This window comes from Pelophylax lessonae, assembly GCF_965119305.1.
Source record: "Pelophylax lessonae genome assembly, chromosome: 11".
Taxonomy (NCBI): Eukaryota; Metazoa; Chordata; class Amphibia; order Anura; family Ranidae; genus Pelophylax; species Pelophylax lessonae.
The window spans coordinates 58,691,532-58,713,220 of record NC_138778.1 but is presented as its reverse complement, the minus strand read 5'-3'; the positions used below and the strand labels follow the sequence as shown (position 1 = coordinate 58,713,220).

Here is a 21,689-nt window from a genome sequence, read left to right as displayed (position 1 = left end):
CAGCGACGTAGACCTACGTCGCTGGACTCCTCCCCTTGTGGGCGCCGCTCGCATGCTGCCGGAGGCTCGCTCCCGCTGTAACCATTCACAGCGGGAGTCGGGCCAGGGGAGGGGCGGCGGTGATCGGCGCCGCTCTTCCACCGATCGTCGGGTAATCGAGTGAGGAGATCCGCCCGCCTGTGTAAACAGAGCGGGCGGATCTCCTAAGTGACAGACAGTGACAGATTGCAGGATTCAGCATAGCTGAACATCCGATCTGTCCCTGTGTCACTCAGTCACCTCCCCCCACACACGTCAGTAAGCACCAGGCATACATTAACCCCTCCCTCTCCAATAAAATTAACCCCTTCCCTGCCAGTGCCATTTTTACAGTAACAGTGCATATTTATAGCACTGATTACTGTAGTAATGTCACTGGTACCCCTAAAAGTGTCAAAAATGTCAGTCAAGGGTCCGATCTGTCCGCCGCAATGTCGCAGTCCCGCAAAAAAAAATCGCAGATCGCCGCCATTAACACCAAAAATGACATAAATCTTTCCCTTAGTTAGTAAAAGCAATAACTTTTGCGCAAACCAATCAAAATACGCTTATTGTGATTTTTTTTACCAAACATAGGTAGCAGAAAACAAATTGGCCAAAAATGTAAAAAAATTTTGATTTTTACATTTTTTTGGGGAGGAATTTCATATAAAAAAATGTGAAAAATATTGTTTTTTTTTCAAAATTTACGTTCTTTTTTTGTTTATAGCGCAAAAAGTAAAAATTGCACAGGTGATCAAATACCACCAAAAGAAAGCTCTGTTTGTGGGGAAAAAAATTTTGTTTGGGTACCGCGTCGCACGACCGCGCAATTGTCCGTTAAAGTTGCACAGTGCCGAATCGCAAAAAGTGGCCCGGACGTAAGACAGCAAAATCCTACGGTGGTAAAGTGGTTAACTATATAATAATATTTTATGCAAAAATAATTAATAACTATAGATTCATTAGTGCTGCCATGCTATCTTTCATGACGTACGCACAACCATTATCTCTGCATGCACCGCGGTCTTTAGTAAGGAATAAAACAGCCAATAAATTATCATCTTCCATTGCTCTGACTTGATTACTTTTGATTGCTTCTTACCTCAAACAAAGCCATGTTTTTGCCTGTATCAATTTCCGAACTGTTGATGAATGGGGAACTTTCCTTGGGATTTCCATCTCCTGAAAAAAGAAAGATGCATCATCATTCATTTTCATTCTATTTAGAGAGCAGCAAAAATGCAAATGAGAAGCACTCTTTGGCTTGATATCCCCAGGAGCTACGTGTTTGCATATAGTCCATCTCTACATCCTGCTGATTAACAACAGAGCTCATGTATGAGCATGAGGAAAGCTCTCATTGTATCTTGGGAGCTGAATATCTGAGAAGCAGAAGAGGAAATCTGAAATGTACACAATTGCCAGGGCCGATTTATACTGCTTGCCCCCCCCCCCCCCGGGTCAGATAGTAGGACATAGCCAAGGGTCAAACTATGACCATTACAGACTATGTGATGGCTACTATTAGGCCACAGAAGCACAAGGGACATAGAGCTGTTAGGCCCCATTCAAACCGCAGCGTTTTGTAGGTTGAAGCTCAAAGCTCCAAAACACTGGAGGAGAAAAAAAATCAATTTTATTAATGGTTCACATCTCCACTCCAAGTCACCTGAAGCCAAACGCCTAAAGCTCAAAAAAAGTTCTGGAGCTTCTTTTGTAGCTCGAATCAGGCAGATTTGAGCGTTTCGGGCACATGTTTGCAAGATTTTCTGCTCAAATGAAAAAAATGTAAAAAAAAAAATAGTAATAATATATGAATAAATAACTGTAAAATAAATACAGAAATAGCAAAAATCATCATAAATAATAAATAAATAAAATAAATGAATAATATGTAATAATACATAAATAATAATTGACCCCTAACCTTAAAAAAATATAAATAGATTATTATTGTTATTATTAATAATAATAATAAAAAATAATAATACATAAACACCCAACCACAAAAAAAATACTATTACTATAATAATAATAATAATAATAGTAATAATAATTTACTTACTTTAATTTACTTAATTTTGTGTTAGGGTGTTTTGCTATTTATTATTATTATTATTTAATTTATTTTTTAAAGGTTTAGAGGTTTAAGTTAGGGGTTAATTATTTATTTATTTACTTACTACTTATTTATTGAATGTATTTATTATTAATTATTTATGATTATTTTTATTTATTTGTGTATTTATTTCACATTTATTCATTCATTTATTATTATTACTATTATTATTATTAATATTATTATTAGTAGTAGTATTAACACCCTAACAAAAAATAAATAAATAATAAATAATATATAACCCTAACCCCAAATACTAACCCTAACCCCAACTCCTTATCCTAACCCTAACCTAACCTTAACTCTAACCTCTTAGCCTAACGAAAAAAAAAATAACAATAAATGAATAATAATAATAAAAAATGAATACAAGCAAATAGAAAAGCTAAAAAAGCTGAAATGCCTAGCAACAAACGATGCAACAGATGATAGTTTTCTCTATGGCTGAATGCAGCCTTAGACACTACACAGTGGTTTCTACACTTAGGAATAGCATTTGACAAATACACGTGGATAAAGTGAATGTTTATGTAGTTTGAAAACCTATAATAGGGGTTCTTACATTTTTTATTTCAAGGGTCCAAATATAAAAAAATTTACTGTACTGTGACCAAAGTAGAACAGTCTTGGGTCACATTACAGTAACAAGTTTTATATTTGGACCCTTGAATTAAAAAATGTCAGCAAAGCTTTGCAAAGACAAGTCTAGTTCTTATTTTTTTCTCGTTTTAAAGCAAAAAGTAAAAAAAAAAAAAATCAGCTAACATATTGTTAACAAAATTAAAACTCAAATTTAAAAAAGAATAGATTCTTAAGCATCATTCCAATCATTCCAATATCACCTGGGTACCCCTAGGCTTTGCAAGGGGGAACATTTTGGCAAATATTGGGCATGGCCACACTGCGCTGACAGTGGGAGGGGCTTAAAGGTGCATAGTTAACCAAACATGAGCCTACTCACTGTATACTGTATACTGTATACTCAGCACACCTATTCCAAAGTATTTTCACCCACAAAATATGCTTTAATCACTGTGCCACAAGTGAAAGTCTGACAGGCAAACATAGACCTCAGCAAAATCATTTTTGAAAACAAAATTCTTGCCTTACATATGGTCTGGATAACGAGTGCTAACACTATATATTGCATTCACTGCTAAACTCAGAACACCTCCTCTATTCCGAACCTTTGTACAATTCATCCATCACTCACTTCTGCACCCTGCACCATTTATTTCTGTATCCCTCATACAAAACTGCTTACCTCTGTACCCTGATCCCATCACAACTGCTTACCTCTGTACCCTGATCCCATCACAACTGCTTACCTCTGTACCCTGATCCCATCACAACTGCTTACCTCTGTACCCTGATCCCATCATAACTGCTTACCTCTGTACCCTGATCCCATCACAACTGCTTACCTCTGTACCCTGTTCCCATCACAACTGCTTACCTCTGTACCCTGATCCCATCACAACTGCTTACCTCTGTACCCTGATCCCATCACAATTGCTTACCTCTGTACCCTGATCCAATCACAACTGCTTACCTCTATACCCTGATCCCATCACAACTGCTTACCTCTGTACCCTGTTCCCAACACAACTGCTTACCTCTGTACCCTATTCCCATCATAACTGCTTACCTCTGTACCCTGATCCCATCACAACTGCTTACCTCTGTACCCTGTTCCCATCACAACTGCTTACCTCTGTACCCTGATCCCATCACAATTGCTTACCTCTGTACCCTGATCCAATCACAACTGCTTACCTCTGTACCCTATTCCCATCATAACTGCTTACCTCTGTACCCTGTTCCCATCACAACTGCTTACCTCTGTACCTTATTCCCATCATAACTGCTTACCTCTGTACCCTGTTCCCATCACAACTGCTTACCTCTGTACCCTGTTCCCATCACAACTGCTTACCTCTGTACCCTGATCCCATCACAACTGCTAACCTCTGTACCCTGTTCCCATCACAACTGCTTACCTCTGTACCCTGTTCCCATTACAACTGCTTACCTCTGTACCCTGATCCCATCACAACTGCTTACCTCTGTACCCTTTTCCCATCACAACTGCTTACCTCTGTACCCTGTTCCCATTACAACTGCTTACCTCTGTTCCCTGATCCCATCACAACTGCTTACCTCTGTTCCCTGATCCCATCACAACTGCTTACCTCTGTACCCTGATCCCATCACAACTGCTTACCTCTGTACCCTGATCCCATCACAACTGCTTACCTCTATACCCTGATCCCATCACAACTACTTACCTCTATACCCTGATCCCATCACAACTACTAACCTCTGCACACTCACTCACTCCTGCCTCCTCTTTATATCACTGCACCCCTACTTCTCACCTCTGCACCCCTACACCACGCTTTACACCGCACCGCTTTAACACCACTGCACCCCTATTCCGCCATTGCTAACTTCTGCACCCCCACTGCTCAACTCTGCACCCCCTTTCCAGTACTCCACCTGCCCTCCTCTGAATCCTCCTGCACCCCTTACACCTCTCCTCACCTCTTTTTCCTTTTTGCAAGCAGTTCTACCCAATGTAGGTGGCTGTACACTCACTCCAAAATGTAAACATTGCGGGGGCAGCAGTGCAAGGTTGGTGTAGACCCATGGCAAACAGGTCCATTACACATACTTTGAGGAAGGATACTCTATACAAAGCTATGAAAACAATCACTAGGGAAATTTCCTTTGAGATGGATATTAGAGAGACAATGAGGCCCCTTTATGGAAATGCAATGGGCCTCCATAAAACATAACTATGATCCTGGTCATAACCACACAACACAAAGGTATAGGACAGAGAGACTGAAAGTGACAGCCTATCCACCTTCCATCACTACACCTAGAACTGATGACTGGAAGATCAGAGTAAATTGTCACCTTCGTGCTCTGCAGCTGCACAGCTGACTGATAATTATGAAACCACTCCCATTAGACTCATTCAGCACAGAGGAACAAACAGTGATTTCTTTAGAATAACAAAGATAGAAATCTCCAACAAAGGTTGTTATAATTCCTGCACTGTACATAGATCACCCAGAGGGGGATGTTTTTTTCTCAACAAAAGTGGAGTTAGGCTTTAAGCCTAGTACACACGTGAAGTTTTTTTCGTTCAACCCAAAGGACTGAAAGAAACAAAAATAAGAGGTCGCCGTACTAACTATGCAATGTTAGTACAGCAATCTCCCCCCGCTGTGCTATTGTATTGTGACAGGGGGACCGCCCCTGCCTACGCCCGAGCACACCGGTCAGCGCTCGTAGCCATTGGCTGCAAGTGCTGAATATATGCTGATTGGCTGCTGGTTTTCAAGAATGCTTGTTTAAAAGAAGCTGGTAGTGAGATTGGCTTCTGCCGGGCGAGCAGCTGTACACATGGACCAAAAGTTGGCCGATTTCTACTGTAATGGCTTATATTCGGCCTGTGTGTATGAGACTTTAGAGTTAGGACCATATTATACAGGGGGTCTTGATGAGACATTGCGGCTTACACATATATTTGTAAATGTTGTGCATCTAAAACCTCTGTTTTTAACATAATTTGTAATCATTTTTTATTTATTTTTGCTAGATAGCTGGCAAGAGTGATGGATTTGTTTTGTTGGCTTTGTGTTGCAGCCCTTCCATCTGAACCTACTCAAAAAGCTGGCAATAAATTGGAGCCCTTGGGGAAATTTTTTTGTTTAAATTACTGTACTGTTCTGTGGGTCAGCAGTAAATAGCGGTCTATAGATATTGTGTATGCCAAGCAAAAATGAAAAGAAAAAATGTATATATTCAATACATTTTTGGAATGCATGCACCTTTAAAAGACCCTGCAACTGCAAGTATATATAAATAATACCAGTTGATCTGTCAGAAAATGCATTTAGCTACTATGCCCTGCTGTGGGCTGACAACAAAAAGCTTTTTTGTGGGGTGATTGGTGTCAGCCCTGACCACTGTCTTTTGCTAAACTACTCAGATGTTTACAACATTATAACCATTCTACAGTCCACGATATGAATTCGGGGTTCTCTTTGAGATAATACATGAAGTATAGAGAAGATTATTTGATTTTGTTTTTTTTTTCACTTCTCAAACAGCTATAACATAATGCTTCCAATGGTGTATTTTACAGACCAAGGGAGCAAATATTGGAGGTTCATTTTTAGGGATTTACATACACTTTAACTTTACTAACTCCGAATGCAAAGCATTATTTCTAAGCACAATGGCAAGCAAAATATGAATAACCTAGTCTCCAAATACCAACCAAATTGTTCTCTTCGTTCCTGCCAAGACCTTCTGCTCTCTAACTCCCTTGTCACCTCCTCCCATGCTTATCTTCAGGACTTTTCCCAAGCATCTCCCATCATATGGAGCTCCCTACCCCAATTGGTCTCCTTCTTTGTCCTCATTTTGGCCATCCCTGAAAACCCTTCTCTTCAGACAAGTCTGTCCTGCCCCCACCTAACAGCTGTACTTTTATTTTTCTCCATCAGCTCATCCCCCGCAGTTATTAGCTTTTGTATCTCTTGACCCTCCCTTTTAAATTCTAAGCTCTAACAGGCAGGGCCCTCTGATTCCTCCTTTATTGAATTACATTGTAACGGTACTGTCTAACCAAACTGTTGACGCTATATTAATCCTGTATAATAGTAATAAGAAGAATTATCTCACTTAGGGTTGTGTGGATACTCTAAGTCACATGTGTCAAACGCAAGGCCTGTGGGCCGAATCTGGCCCTGCAGGCCATTTAATGTGGCCCTCGCACATCTTCTGCAACTGTGGCACCCCCCATGTCTCTGTCCCCACCCTGTTTCAGCAGTCGGCAGCAGAGAGGATGACAGAACTCCTCCTACAGATCCTGCACCTCTCTGTGCACTTGCAGCACCCCCTGTTCTCATCATTCAGCAGACTCTGGCAACTGACTTCAGCCCTCCTCTGATCCTGCTCCAGACCCTGCACTTTCTGCTTCCCAGCTTTTTCCTGGCAGCAGCACATGGGGGGGTGCACTCTGATGTAAGGGAGGATGGAGGACTATTGACTTCTAATGATGGGGGGGCTCTTGACATCTGCTTATAATTATTATGAGAATAATACAATGCTACAAGTTGAAAAGGAGGGTCGCACACCACTGGTATCATCCATAAGAAACTTTTTTGGAGGCTGCTCAGACAGAATACCGTGGCAGAACCGGTTTCTTGTGGATGATACCAGTGGTGTTCATCCCTCCTTTTCAGACTTGCATCACCTGCTACAGAAGTGTGAGTGGGCACCATGCCAGTCTGCACCTACCCTTCACAGCTTAATAAAACCAGTAATAAATGAATACAGAGGCAATTATTTAATATGATATAGAGTAAAAACATTTATATAGTCTTACAGATTCAAACATCCCTTTGAGGGCAACCAAAATGCTGATGCAGCCCACGATCACAGATGTATAGTAACTAAGTAGAACTACTTCACTACTGTACTTAAGTACCGAAAGGCGGTATCTGTACTTTCCTAGAGTAGAATTTTTTTCTCCTACTTCCACTTTTACTTCACTACATTTTTCCAATGATTTCAATACTTCTACTCCAATATTTTTTTTTTTGTGCTGCATAGTTACTCGTTACTATTATAAAAATTACCACTGCCAGAACAGTAGATGGCAGGTTTCATGAAGCTCAAAACATGTGTATTATCAGCGCATACGAAAATAAATGCTACTGTATGTATAAATAAAAGCTGCATTTGAAATAATAAAAAACAATATGATGTTCAAACTTTTGACTTCTTTCTTTAATAACTACATAACACAGTACTTGTACTTTTACTTTCAGTACTTGAGTAGCAAAATTTAAAAAAAAAACTACTTGCGATACTTAAGTACAAAAAATGTTGACTACTTTAGTACTTCTACTCAAGTCACTTTTTGATCGAGCACTTGTACTTTTACTCAAGTATGGGTTTTGAGTACTTTATACAACTCTGCCCACGATTAAATTGAGTTTGACACCCCTGCTCTAAGTGATTGTACAAGTGCATGGAAATAAAATACATGTATCTACAACTAGTTACAAATTTGATGAGTTCATTATTATTATTTCATATTTCTTAGGAAGGTGGTATTGGACTTTAATGCCCGCTATCAGTGATATGAAATACATTTGTTCAGTTTATATTGCAGAAAACAGTGCCGTGACCGTGACTAAACCACGGCTTTACAAGCAAAGGTATGTGGTGTAAATAACACAAGCTTACAAAGACAAGTACCTACTAGGGAGTACTAGTACAAAAGGTCATGCTCTGATGTTGGACTGTGGGAAGCTCCAGAGCCATAACAACCACACAGATGTAAGTTAACTGTACCAAATGCAGGAACCAAAGTCTCCGAGCACAAATTTAACAGCATTACTTCTTCATTGGACAAGCACTGCGCCTTCTTCTTGATGAGCAGAGAATCAATTAAGACATTTCACAGCACTAAAGTCGAGAAATGAACAGACGGGATCTGTCTGTAACTCCCAGTATGCTGTCATCATCATCCTCATCATTCCCCTGATAACTACCATCCTGCTGCTTCTCTCATTACGTATGTAGACTTCTCTGTCATTATCCAGAACTATCATTACAATTAAATAGAGACTCTTCGTATTCCCTCTACTCAGCAAACTACATTCCCTGCAAAATGATAGTTGTCCATTTTTCCAAGTTTTACTTGGAAAGAAATAACAAAATATGGAGACATTTTTTTAAAAAAAGTAAAGAGCAGGATAAATGAATGTGGGAGGAGGTTGGAACTAGTAATCGACTGATATTGTTTTTTTATTACCAATACCGATACCGATATTTTAAAAGAAGAAAGGACAGGCGCCGCTGAGTGAAGCTGTGAAAGTTTATTGCATAACGTACATTACAAACTTATATTAAGGCAGTAGCTTATCCTCATGGCTCCTGGGTCCCTTCCATATACGTAGTGCTTCCGCCCTCCAGCCGAACCAGCAGGCGGGAGATGACAAAACCTCGGGGAAGCCAATGGGGGGAGCTGGATCAAGCTAGGACAGCGGTAAGCCGCACGTCCACTGATGATGACGTAACGCGTTTTGGAGCATGCGCACAAAGCTTCTTCCTCAGGTCCTAGCTTGATCCGTCTCCCCCCATTGGCTTCCCTGAGGTTTTGTCATCTCCCGGCTGCTGGTTCGGCCGGAGGGCGGAAGCACTACGTATATGGAAGGGACTCAGGAGCCATGAGGATAAACTACTGCCTTATTGTAAGTTTGTAATGTACATTACGCAATAAACTTTCACTGCTTCGCTCAGCGGCGCCTGTCCTTTCTTCTTTTGTGTGCCAGCGGGATTTCGGCTTCTGCCTGTTTACAGCGCTGCCCTCCGTAATAGCATTGGAACTTTGTACCACCGGGAAGTCCCCTCTCTTTTCTTCCATCCAAGCAGGGACCCCACCTTTTGGCACAAGCGCCCAACACATCCTCTTTTGTTTTTGATACCGATATTTTGGTCATCGTTTATCGGTATCGGCCGATATTGGCCAATATTTTCGTACATTAAAATTTTTTTTCTTTATTTTTCTTTCTTGACAGGTACTCTTATGGAGGGATCTGGCTGTTTTGAATGCTGTAATTTTTTTGAATTTGGCGCCGAGTACCCGGAAGTGATGTCATGTCATCACTTCCGGGTTTTTACATGGAGACCCGATCAGAGCTGAATGCGGCTTTTATCGGGTCTTCGGCGGCCGTGCAGGCTGGTTGCCTGGGTCTCCCAGTGGGACAGGAGACCCGGGCGAGCCGCTGAAGGTGGCGGGAGGGGGGGACGTCCCCTCCCGCTCTTTGTAATGACAGCCGAGTGGCTTCTAAGCCATATTGGTTGACATTACAAGACAGCCGACCGTCGGCTATGGACGCTGGTACCAGAGTGATGCCTCTAGCTGCAGGCATTACTCCAGTACAAGCACTTTCCAGAAATATCGGCAATATTGGTAACCTCAGGGACCGATTCTGATATATCGGGGAAAGTGCATATGCTTTGCCGATAATCGGTCGATCCCTAGTTGGAACCTCTCTGTGTTCTTTCTAAAACTGAAACATAAATTGGGAATTTAATTCTACAAGAAAATACATTCCTAAATTTGCTTTAGAACCCTCGAATAGGCAACTTTGAAAGGTCCCAATACCCCACGGTTCTTTACTACGTATGGTAATACAGATGAGCTCATGTTTCACACCCCTCTGGAACCCCCTGGTACAGGTGGTGGCTCACTTCTGTCAGCAAATCCTATAATTTTTCATCAAAGAAATATACAAATGCAAGAGTTTTCTCTGTTATTCAATCACAGCCTGCAGGAACAAATTCTGAAGTGTTCCACACCACGATACAGCACCGTTCTACAAAATTGCATCAGAATTTGTTCCTGCTGACTGCTAATGAATAAAAGGAAAGTCCCATTCTGGTGAGTGATATTCCTTTAACTCCTATGATTCCCTGTCAAAACGCAGAGGGAACTGTCTGATCACAAACATACATTGGGTCACCTATGGAATCACATCTGGTTGACCTGCAGTACCAGATTTCACCATCCCATGAACCTCTCCATCCAGAGAAATGTGCACATGGGTTCAGAAAACCTAGAGCATTTATAGTTTTCTAGGAAATTTCCTTCAGAAGGAATATGCATCATCCCTCTTCACCCAAGAGAAATATATTTTCTTGCTTGGGATGTAAAAATCTGTCTGGAATGCCAACAAAGCATCTGCAGTGGTGGTAGTTTCATGGTACAAATGCTAGTGTTGAGTGCAGCAGGTGTTCAGCTTGTAAAAGGTCAGTTGGCATTCAGACATGTGTATTAGCTGAGACTCCCTAGAGTGCTAATTGTGGTTTTAGACAATAGAATACTGAGTCTTCAGGATATAGAAGCCAAACTGCAATGAAGATGGTGATGGAATGAAGGACTGGCTTTTCAGAGAAATATTTAAAGTGAACCAGTACTTGTCCATAATGGCAAAGTTAAAATTCAATTTACAGCAGACACGGTAAGCCCCTTCTCCTTGCAACCGTTGCACACAAATTTATTCTGTAGCCCCAAGAAATACCTACTACTTCCAATATGGTGGTATACATGAGTCTCCTCCTTGGTCCCCACAGTATAGCATAATTAGCCAATTTACAGGACTGAGAGCTGTCCTATAATTAAAGGGCAGAACAATATACTCAAGGAAATGCTGGGAACTTTTAGATTTGCATGTATACCAGATGAAGGAAAATGTCATACAAACTCAACAGCTCTGGTGAGGCTGCAGCTCCCACACTGCAAGGCTTCCTTTAATGGGCACCCAACAGTAGCTCAAACCATAGAAACATAAAAGGGCCACCAGACCAAATCCAGATGAAAAAGCCCAAAATAATTTTAATTGCTGCTAAAAAGTCATAAAAAATACAAATACTAACGGGGTCAGTAATAGCTCTTCCCATGAAATTAAAAATTCACACAGAGGTCACTGGCAACAATTTAGAGTAGTGGTGAAATGAAGAAAAGAAAGGTACCGCATGTTTACTGTACGCAATATAAAGTAAACTTATTAGGTAATGGCCCTTTTAATTACTTACCTTTTGTTTTTCTTTGACCAGAGATTTTTTTTTTTTTTATCAAAAGCCTGTTAAGGATTTTTATTGTTCAATATGTTTTTCCCTATTTTACCCCCTTATTTTTCTCCCCATATACCTGGTCAATTATGGCTCAGTGGTCCCATAGGCTCCATTCACACCTGAGCGCATAATTTTCAGGCTCAGCAGAAACACAAGATCTCCATCTTCCTCTCTGGCAGAACACCGTTCTGCCTCTTCTGTGAATTATTGGCGGGTACAGGCGGACATCGCGTCTGCCGGACCCACTGATTGGCTCCCGCTGTGTCCAATCACAGCGGAAGCAGGTCGCCGGCTGTGCGTGCCCCACACCCTGTGCACCAAATCACGTACAGATACGTCATTTCATGCAGGAGGGCCGCCCTGCTGTATTATATCTGAGTGGGGCGGTCCTCAAATGTTTAACAGTTCCTTAATTTTAGACCAGAGTTTCCCTCCCTAATGCAGTGGGCCTGGGGAGTAAACACCCAAGAGTTTTCAATGTGTTTTAACCACCTGCCAACTGCTCACAGTATATTTACTGCGGCAGTCAGCCCCTCACAGGCAGAGCGACGTAGGTCTACGTCGCTAGCCTGTGAGGCTCTGGGGAGCGAGCGCGCGCCGCCGGAGGCGCGCTCCCGCTCGGTCACGGACCCCTCCGCGCGTGTGACCGGCGGACCCGATGTCCGCCGGTCACTCGGTGATCGTCGGGGGAGAGGGAGAAAGTCAGGCGGCTAGTGTAAACAAGCCGCCTGTCATTCTCCCTGGTGTAGAAACGATGATCACACGGTTCTACTATGTAGGACCGTTGATCATTGTTCCTACACCTCAAACCACAGCCAATCACAGTTAGAATCACGCCCCTAGGGACACACACAGCCCCTCCCTCTCAAATAAAGTTAACCCCTTCACTACCAGTGTATTTTTACAGTAACAGTGCATATGTATAGCACTGATTACTGTAGAAATGTCACTGGTAACCCCAAAAGTGTCAAAAATGTCAGTCAAGGGTCCGATCTGTCCGCTGCAATGTCGCAGTACCGCAAAAAAATCGCAGATCGCCGCCATTATGCATTTAAAAAAAAAACAACAAAAATGACAGAAATTTTTCCCTTTGTTAGTAAATGCGATAACTTTTGCGCAAACCAATCAAAATACGCTTTTTGCGATTTTTTTACCAAACATAGGTAGCATAAAACAAATTGGGCGAAAATGTTAAAAAATTTAGATTTTTACATTTTTTTTTGGGGGGGGGGAATTTCATATAAAAAAATGTGAAAAATATTGTTATTTTTGCAAAATTGTCGCTCTTTTTTTGTTTATAGCGCATGATCAAAAAATTGCACAGGTGATCAAATACCACCAAAAGAAAGCTCTGTTTGTGGGGAAAAAAAGGACATCAAATTTGTTTAAGTACAGTGTCGCACGACCACGCAATTGTCCGTTAAATTCCCGCAGTGCCGAATCGCAAAATACCCCCTGGTCAGGAAGGGGGTAAAATCTTCCGGGGCTTAAGTGGTTAAATGGAACTTTAGATCACTTTTCCACAGTCTGAAGATGGAGAATAAGAAAAAAGAGCACTGTGCCCCTTGTTTGCATTCTCTGGCTGGTAATAGAGAACTCAGCAGGGAAGAAAAGTAAATTTAAATTATTAAGAATTAGCGACTCCAAAAGAAAAAAAAAACATAAAAACGAATAAATGGTGCCATTACAGTGTAGACCATGGGGAGCTTATCATTTCATTCATTTTTAATGATTCAAATTTTAATGGTAAAATGAATGGTATCTATGTACTGCAATATCATTCAAGTTTTAATGTAAAATGAATGTTACCTTTACATACCGCAATATCTTTTTGTTTACTGTACATACAGAAGTGCAGAAAAAACTGCATGTCAGCAAAGAATCATATATTAGGCTCAGCTCACATATATGCGCTTTTGCAGGCCGTGTTTGCTTGGGCACGGCAGCCCATTCATTTCAATGGGCTGTTGTGCCTGAGTTTCCAGCAGAAAAAGGTGCATGCACCATTTTCAAAATGCAGCCTGCTGGGAAATCGCATGATCATTTTGACCTTGTAATTTTCCTGTGGTTCTGGCACCCGCAAATATGCTGCATTTTTAAATGCGTGGGGGTGCTATTCAGAATGAATGGCAGCCCCATGTGTTTTCTCACAGCAGCGAATTTTCACTAACAGTGATTGTAGCGATTCCCACCCCGCATAGATGTGAGGCACTCTAAACCTGATCACTAAAGTCTCATATAACTTTTTATGTAATTTGAAAAGTTGTTTTCAATCATTTTAAATCTTCAAACTGGTGATCTTGCCATTATAGTCTTTGTTTAGACATTTTCTGTTTTGAAGGGATAACTGGGGTTCATTTATTAGTGGCAAATAGATTGTGCACTTGGTGCACTCTGCAAAGGCATTTGCTACAGTGTAAATGAGGTGAAGCTTTGCAAAAAATTCCCAACCACATGCAAGGAAAATAACAAAAAATGCATTTTTGCTCGCACATAATTCACTGATGGAAGTGAGTAGAGCTTCCACTAGTGATCGACTGATATCGTTTTTTTTTTTTACCGCCGATACCGATATTTTGGTAATAGGATATCGGTATCGGCCTATATCTGCCGATATTTTCGGACAATAAAAAACATTTTTTTTTTTTTTTATGTCTACAGGTACTGTGGTGGAGGAATCTGGGGGTCTAAAATACCCCAAGCCCCTCCTCTGCACTTAAAGCATTCAAAACTCCAAGTTTGGCTGTTTTGAATGCTGTAAGTTTTTGAATTCGGCGCCGCCAGTACCCAGAAGTGATGTCATGTCATTACATCACTGCCGAGTACTCGGCGGTGCTGAATTCAAAGAAATGGAGACTCGATCAGACAACAGCGGTGAAGGTAGGATGCCCGGGTCTCCCGGTGGGACAGGAGACCTGGGCGAGCCGCGGGAGGGGCGTCCCCTCACGCTCCTTGGAATGACATCCGAGCGGCTTCTCGGCTGCATCGGTTGTCATTACAAGACAGCCGACCGTCGGCTATGGACACCGATACCGGGGTGATGCCTCTAGCTGCAGGCATCACCCGGTACATGCACTTTCCCGAAATATCGGCAATATCGGTAAATCAAAAGGCTGATTCCGATATATCGGGCAAAGTGCATATCGGCCCTCGATATATCGGCTTCGCCGATAATCGGTCCATCCCTAGCTTCCACTTTAGTAAATCAGCCCCTCCTGTCTCCAAATTGTGCTTCTGCATTGTCACCCTGTCCCATTCCTCTCTGCTGACACACACTGCACATGCTCATGGTCCACTGTAGATACTTTTATTAAGCTGGTCCAGACCAATGATGTGCACTCAAACAATGCTTATAATACATGGTGCATTAATAAACCAAATGTAACCCAGACGGGGTTTACATCTACTCTTACAAAAAGCACAAAGAACCTTATCTTTATTATATAGATTACCAGTCCCATTAATCTATCATGTAATGAAGACAAACATAGTTACATAGTTAGTGAGGTTGAAAAAAAAAAGGACACCAGTCCATCCAGTTCAACCTATGATGTGTGTGTGTATATGTGCTTATGTCAATAGTACATCGTATACCCCTGTATGTTGTTGTCGTTAAGGTGCCCATCTAATACATTTTTTAACCACTTTAAGACCGGAAGGATTTGCCCCCTTAATGACCAGGCCATATTTTGTGATTCGGCACTGCGTTATTTTAACAGACAATTGTACAGTCATGTGATGCTGTACCTAAATAAAATTGACGTCCTTTTTTTCCCCACAAATAGAGCTTTCTTTTGGTGGTATTTGATCACCTGTGTGATTTTTTTTTTTTTGCGCTATAAACAAAAAAAAAAGCGACAATTTTGAAAAAAAAATTAAATATTTTTCACATTCTGTTATATGACATTCTCAAAAAAAATTTAAAAATCAAAATTTTTTAACATTTTAGGCCACTGTTACTGTAATAATGACACTGGCAGGGAAGGGGTTAACAGTATAGGTGATCAAGGGGTTAAATGTGACTCTAGGGGAGTGATTCTAACCGGGGGGCGTGGCTTCTGAGATGAACATAGAGACATGTGATCCTATATAGAAGGATCACATGCGCTCTGTGATCATTTCAGGGAGAAGGATGGTCCGCTGTGTTTACAACAGCCGACCGTCCTTCTCTCTCAGCGGGGTACGATTGCGGGTGTCAGGCTGCAATCGGAGCCGCCTGCCGAGTGGGGGCGGGCGCTCGCCCCCCTAGCTTCCCGCGCTCGACCGACGTAGATCTACGTCAGTTTGCGCAGGAGAGCCACCCTGCCACAGTAAATAGGTAAATAGGTGGCGGGTGGTCGGGAAGTGGTTAAGCTATCGATGCTCCCTGCTGATACAACTTCTTGTGGAAGAGAATTCCACATCCTTACTGCTCTGACAGTAAGGAACCCTTTACGCAGTCTAAGGTTAAACCGCTTCTGTTCTAGTTTTAGTTAATGGCCGCAAAATTCACTTAAGCTTAAAAGTTTGTTCCCTATGCTAGGATCGCCAGTACAGTATTTTTACATTGATATCATATCCCCTCTCAAGCGTCTCTTCTCCAGAGAGAATAAGTTCAATGCTTGTAGTCTTTCCTCATAGCTGAAGTCCTCCAGTCCCTTTATTAGCTTTGTTGCCCTTCTCTGGACTCTCTCCAGCCTCAGCAGATCCCTCCTGAGGACCGGTGCCCAGAACTGGACGGCATACTCAATATGCGGCTGGACCAAAGTATTGTAGAGTGGGAGAATTATCGTTTTATCTCTGAAGGGAATCCCCTTTTTAATACATGCCAGTATTCTGTTGGCTTTGATTGCAGCAGCTTGGCATTGCATGCCATTGCTGAGCTTGTCATCTACTAGGACCCCCAGGTCCTTTTCAATCCTAGAGTCCCCCAGAGGTTCTCCCCCTAGTAACTTGTGTTCGTATTTTTGGCACCTAAATGCATTACCTTTCATTTTCCAACATTAAATCTCATAGTTGCCAACATTTGAAAAAAAATTCCAGGGACACTTTGCAGCACAGCTATCAATTACTTACCACACCCACTTCCCTGAAGCTCCGCCCACTCTGCATAATTTATCTACGCCTACTTCTCATCAGATTGTAGGGTCTACTCAATAAAGACAAGGTCCTATTTCCCGGGACTGTCCCTGCAAAAATGGGACAGTTGGCAGGTATGAAATCTCATTTGCCATGTAGTTGCCCACCCCACATGTCAACCTGACAGCCTGTATGAGAACTATGGTTCCCTCCATAAATACATTGGAGAAAAATATGTAGACACAAAGGGGCAGAAAGTTTATTTCATAATTGATGATTGTGTGAAAGATTGTGTTAATATTGATGCAAAATTTCAATAAAAATGATAATAAATGAAAAAAAAAAAAAAGATTGTTTATTTGCAGAAGAACTAGATAAAAAAAAAGGAAAAAAATAAAACAAATGCAGCCCCTATGGTCAAGAACTGGTAGGCTGCAATATAATACATTTTTGTTTTTGTGTTCAGATACACTTTAATGTAAAGTGATCGACCATATGCAAAAAAAATATATAAAAAATATTCACACAGATACGCTTCACTTTTCGATTTTTAATGAATCAAGCCTATTGTGTCCCTTCACCATTCCAGCACAGGAGCCTATAATTATCACAGCCACCAGCATCATTAGGAAGCTTCTTCCTCATCATCAGAAAACAATACCTTTAATTACAGCAACAAATGACCATAATCAGCAGGTGCAACATAATCTGCAGCACTTCACAATCATCAGTATCAACACTGTCATATAAAAGTCAAACCAATGAGTGTGGTTTTACCGGAAAAAAAGAATGAACACATTCTGTCCTTTATTTATATCAGCCCTGATGCTATTATCGAATAAATAGTCAATGCATAGCAAATTATCACAACTTCCTCATAGCATTACTATCACTCATCGGGGTCAACACTAGTCAAATCTTGTGGAAGTTACATAGAAGTACAAATTAATGGGCTTTGCCCTATTTTTAAAGAAAAGGGAAGAGTTAAGCCCCGTACACACACAACGATTGTCGGCCGACCGATCATCCGTCTTTTGTCCAGAGTTGTGTTTTGTTGGTTGGAATGTGCCTAGACTGTACACAAATTTTCTCGCCCAACAAAATTCTACTTCAGAAGTGATGTCGTGTGTTGGTTTGCTTTCTTTGTGTTCTTTCTTCTCTGAGCATGCCCAGTCTTGCTCATCAGATTTTTCCCTGTCGAAATCTGTACTGACTGCACGAAAATCGGCCGTTGTGCTGACGGCCAACAAAAATTTTATAGCCTGCACACCAGATTTTTTTCGGCCGAAAAGTCGGAGTTGGTTGTCGGAAGCATCATACTAACAAGCCGAAAATCGGCAGATCGGTCGTCGAATAGAAATTCCCTGCCAATTTTCTACGTGTGTGTACGGGGCTTTAGATTGTGTAGGTAGTTAGGGTTGTGTGATGGTAAGTATAGCTGTCTTGCAGTGTTTGGATCCTGAGTTTAGTGTCCATAAGGGAGTAATCTGCAGTAGGTTTGTACCTTTCCCTCTGTTTACCTTGATTTCCACAGGACAAGAACATACAATAAACTGTCTTCAGCCAAGCTGGCCCTCAAGGGAACTTATATTATTCCAAACAGAACCTCAGCAATGCAAGCACCACAACGTTTGATCTAGCCTCAACCTAGGAATCACACAATGCAATGCTGAAGCCGCAGTGGCCAGCAGAGAAGCTCCTGCATTGCATTATGTGATGGACAGATTATAGCTGGATTCTGGGCTCCATGCTCCCTCCATCCCTGCCCCCACCACCACCACCACCAAATCAATCCCCTCCCTTCCTTGTGGCCAGCAGTGGTTATATGTTTTGGGTTTTTTTGTTTCATTTTTTCCTGTTTTCTGAAGGCCAGTCCCATGACACTTCCTCTTGGCATCTTCTCAAGGCTGGTGGTCCATACTGACTCAGAAAGTGGTGTTGGCATTATGACCTTAGCGTTATTCTTTGCACCAGTACAGTATGAACAAAGGTTCCATTGTGATGAGCCTTCAGTGGATGGGATCATGACACCAAGCATTCACAATGGTGTCCTCAGTCTTCTAAGTTAAGTGACATTGGGTATTATGTAACCTGGAACACTTAGGAATCCATAGTGAATGCGGGGTGTCATGGCCCCATCCACTGAGGGGTTGTGATTTATGATGCACCAGGTGTCATTAAACCCAGAAGACTGAGGATGTCTTCTGGCCAAAGAAAGGTATTGTGGGGGCAGCTCTGGACTGATGGTAAGAATTGCAGCCAGAGCTAAAAGGCCCTAGGCTCCTTCTTAGATTGCCTTGTGGATGATCCAGTTCTGAACCTGACACAGCCATTACAAGGGGTCCTACTTTCCAGTTAAGATTTTATGTTTTATATTCAGTGGCAGCCCATCCATTGGGGGCGCAGGGGCGCCACCCCCCTATCCATGCGTCCAGCCCCCTAATCTACATGCAGGGCGCCGGACGCATGGATTCCAATGTTTTTTTTTAAGCACCTGATTAGAGCCAGAGGCTCTAATAGGCTTAAAAAAAGGGTGGGTCCGGGGCGCAGAGCACTGCGCCCTGAGCCCACCCAGTTGTGTGACAATAGCAAATGAATATTCGCTATTGCCACACTGATTCTCCTCCCGGCCAATCAGGAAGCGGGTCCTAAAACCTGTTTCCTGATTGGCTGAAAGGAGAAGGCATGCTATTGGCTAAAAAAGGGGGGAAGAGACGGCAGCCGAGAAGGGACATGAAGGAACCTGAGGGGAAAGCCGCCACCGCCTGTCATTCTGGAGGAACAAGGTAAGTAAACTGACTGACTGGCTGGCAGGTGGGCGGGCGATGTGGTGCTGCAGACTGGAGTGATATGGGGGGTGGGGGGGGGAGATCCATCTGTCACCCCCCCCGACTGATTGAGCACCAGCCGTCACAGTTTATATTACAAAATGCAAGTGGAAACTCTTTGGTAGGATGGGAATAACTAAAACTTCAAGTTGAAGGGAACAGAGCAGAACAGAAAATATGGTATAGCAATCTCTCTGCTGAATTCCCCAGCACATAAAAAAATGACAGAAGCAAAGAAAACAAAAAAGGGCGCACCGACCTAGTGCATTATCCTCAATAACAGGCTTTATTAGTGTAACATTAAAAAATGGCTACTCACAGACGTAGATGAAAGTATATCATATCAAGCTAGATTGCTCAAATGTCTGGGTTAGTCCATGTAATCGTCCATAACCGATGAGATGACGGCTGACGCGTTTCGAGGCCTAGCCTTTTTAATGTTACACTAATAAAGCCTGTTATTGAGGATAATGCGCTAGGTCGGTGCGCCCTTTTTTGTTTTCTTTGCTTCTAGTACCGGTGGACTACCCCAGTCCGATATGGGCAGCAAGACCTTAGCCATCTGAGAAGCCAGTTGTGAGTCCCGTGAGGAGTGTGGTCGAGGGGTTTGGATACCAAGCGCAGGAGAAGGGTGGTCACACCTTATTGTTTTTTGGAGCATAAAAAAATGACAACATGTGAAACAACTCGCCAAACTCCTCTTAAGACTACAGTAGTCATTTTAAGTGAGCCAACCCTTTCTCTTTTATAAAGGTACGGTTATAGGTACTAGCAGCTCTTTTTATATAAAGGAAATTGAGATTTTGACTTCTGGTCTATTAATTGTATACAAAGTTTTTTTTTATTAATTGATAACTAACTGTCATTTTTTAAACATGCATTCAATGACTTTATACTCCCTACTCTACTTTAAACTTTAATCTTGACCATAATACACTTCTAGACAACCCTTTAGAGCGCTATGCATGTTTCTAGCCATTATGCTAACCATTTTTACAAAGTGACCCAGTTGTATAAACACTCTGATCCGTCTCTTGTGATGTGCATAGCTCTGTAGAGAGCCATCTTCTTTGTACTCTGTAGCTTGCTATCAAATATTAGTATTACCAAGAGAATAAAGCAACATAGGGGAAAAAAACAGCAACTGGAAGATCTCCTATTAGAGCCATGAAACCAACATAATGCTATTCTCAATTGCTATGTGTAACAAAATTCCATTATATAACTAATCATTATCAGTATGGTAACACAGCTCATAAAAATCCGCTCAATAAAAATTAGCATGATCTTCTTCCCCAAGGGCTACTCTTCCAATATCTTCTCTATGCAAGCCTAAGCTTCTGTTTTCATTACGATTACAAAGCCCTCAGTGATCATCACTTGCTTGTAGTCCAAGAATATGCAGTCCCTTAACATTATGATAAGAGGAAGAATGAATCATTGGGGCAAGATGAAATTGCCCCCATTTTTATGCTAATCAGGTCATAAAGCGTAGACCAATTATGGATCTGCAAGCAAACTTCCAGGCCAAGGACCTTTATAACCAAGAGGACATGTTCACTGAGGCAGTGCACAAATCAATGATGATGTATCAGGCACAATAATCCATAGCAACCAATCAGATTTTAGATCAGTCAGTGATGACTTCTGACTGGTTTATTGGATCACTTTACACTGCACATTACGACTATATGTTACACTCTTACAATAAAGTAGATGTAAACCTTAAATGGATGACATTTGGTTTGTTAAAGCATTATGTATCATAAACAAAGGCATTTTATTAAATAAAATACACATTTTATTGCATTTCAGTGCTGCATATCTCTTGCATCCACCTTGCAACGACGTCCTGTCTACATGTACTACAGTCAGGGCTTTTTTTCAGCAGGAACGTGGGGGAACACAGTTCCGGCACCTCCAACACTGAATATATGCAAGGGGTGCTGGGGTGTGTTGAAAGGTCTACTAATGCTGGCTGCTGGGTGATCTAT

General features: G+C 41.8%; 1 protein-coding gene across 1 annotated transcript in view; it reads right to left on the bottom strand.

Moving 5' to 3' along the window:
* The window catches only part of SLC12A5 (solute carrier family 12 member 5), a 148,880-nt gene that overhangs the window by 110,709 nt on the left and 16,482 nt on the right, over positions 1-21,689 (bottom strand). The window contains exon 2 of the mRNA XM_082272063.1: positions 1,124-1,203. Within this exon, the coding sequence (XP_082128189.1) occupies positions 1,124-1,203 (80 nt within the window). The remainder of the gene's footprint in view (positions 1-1,123; positions 1,204-21,689) is intronic.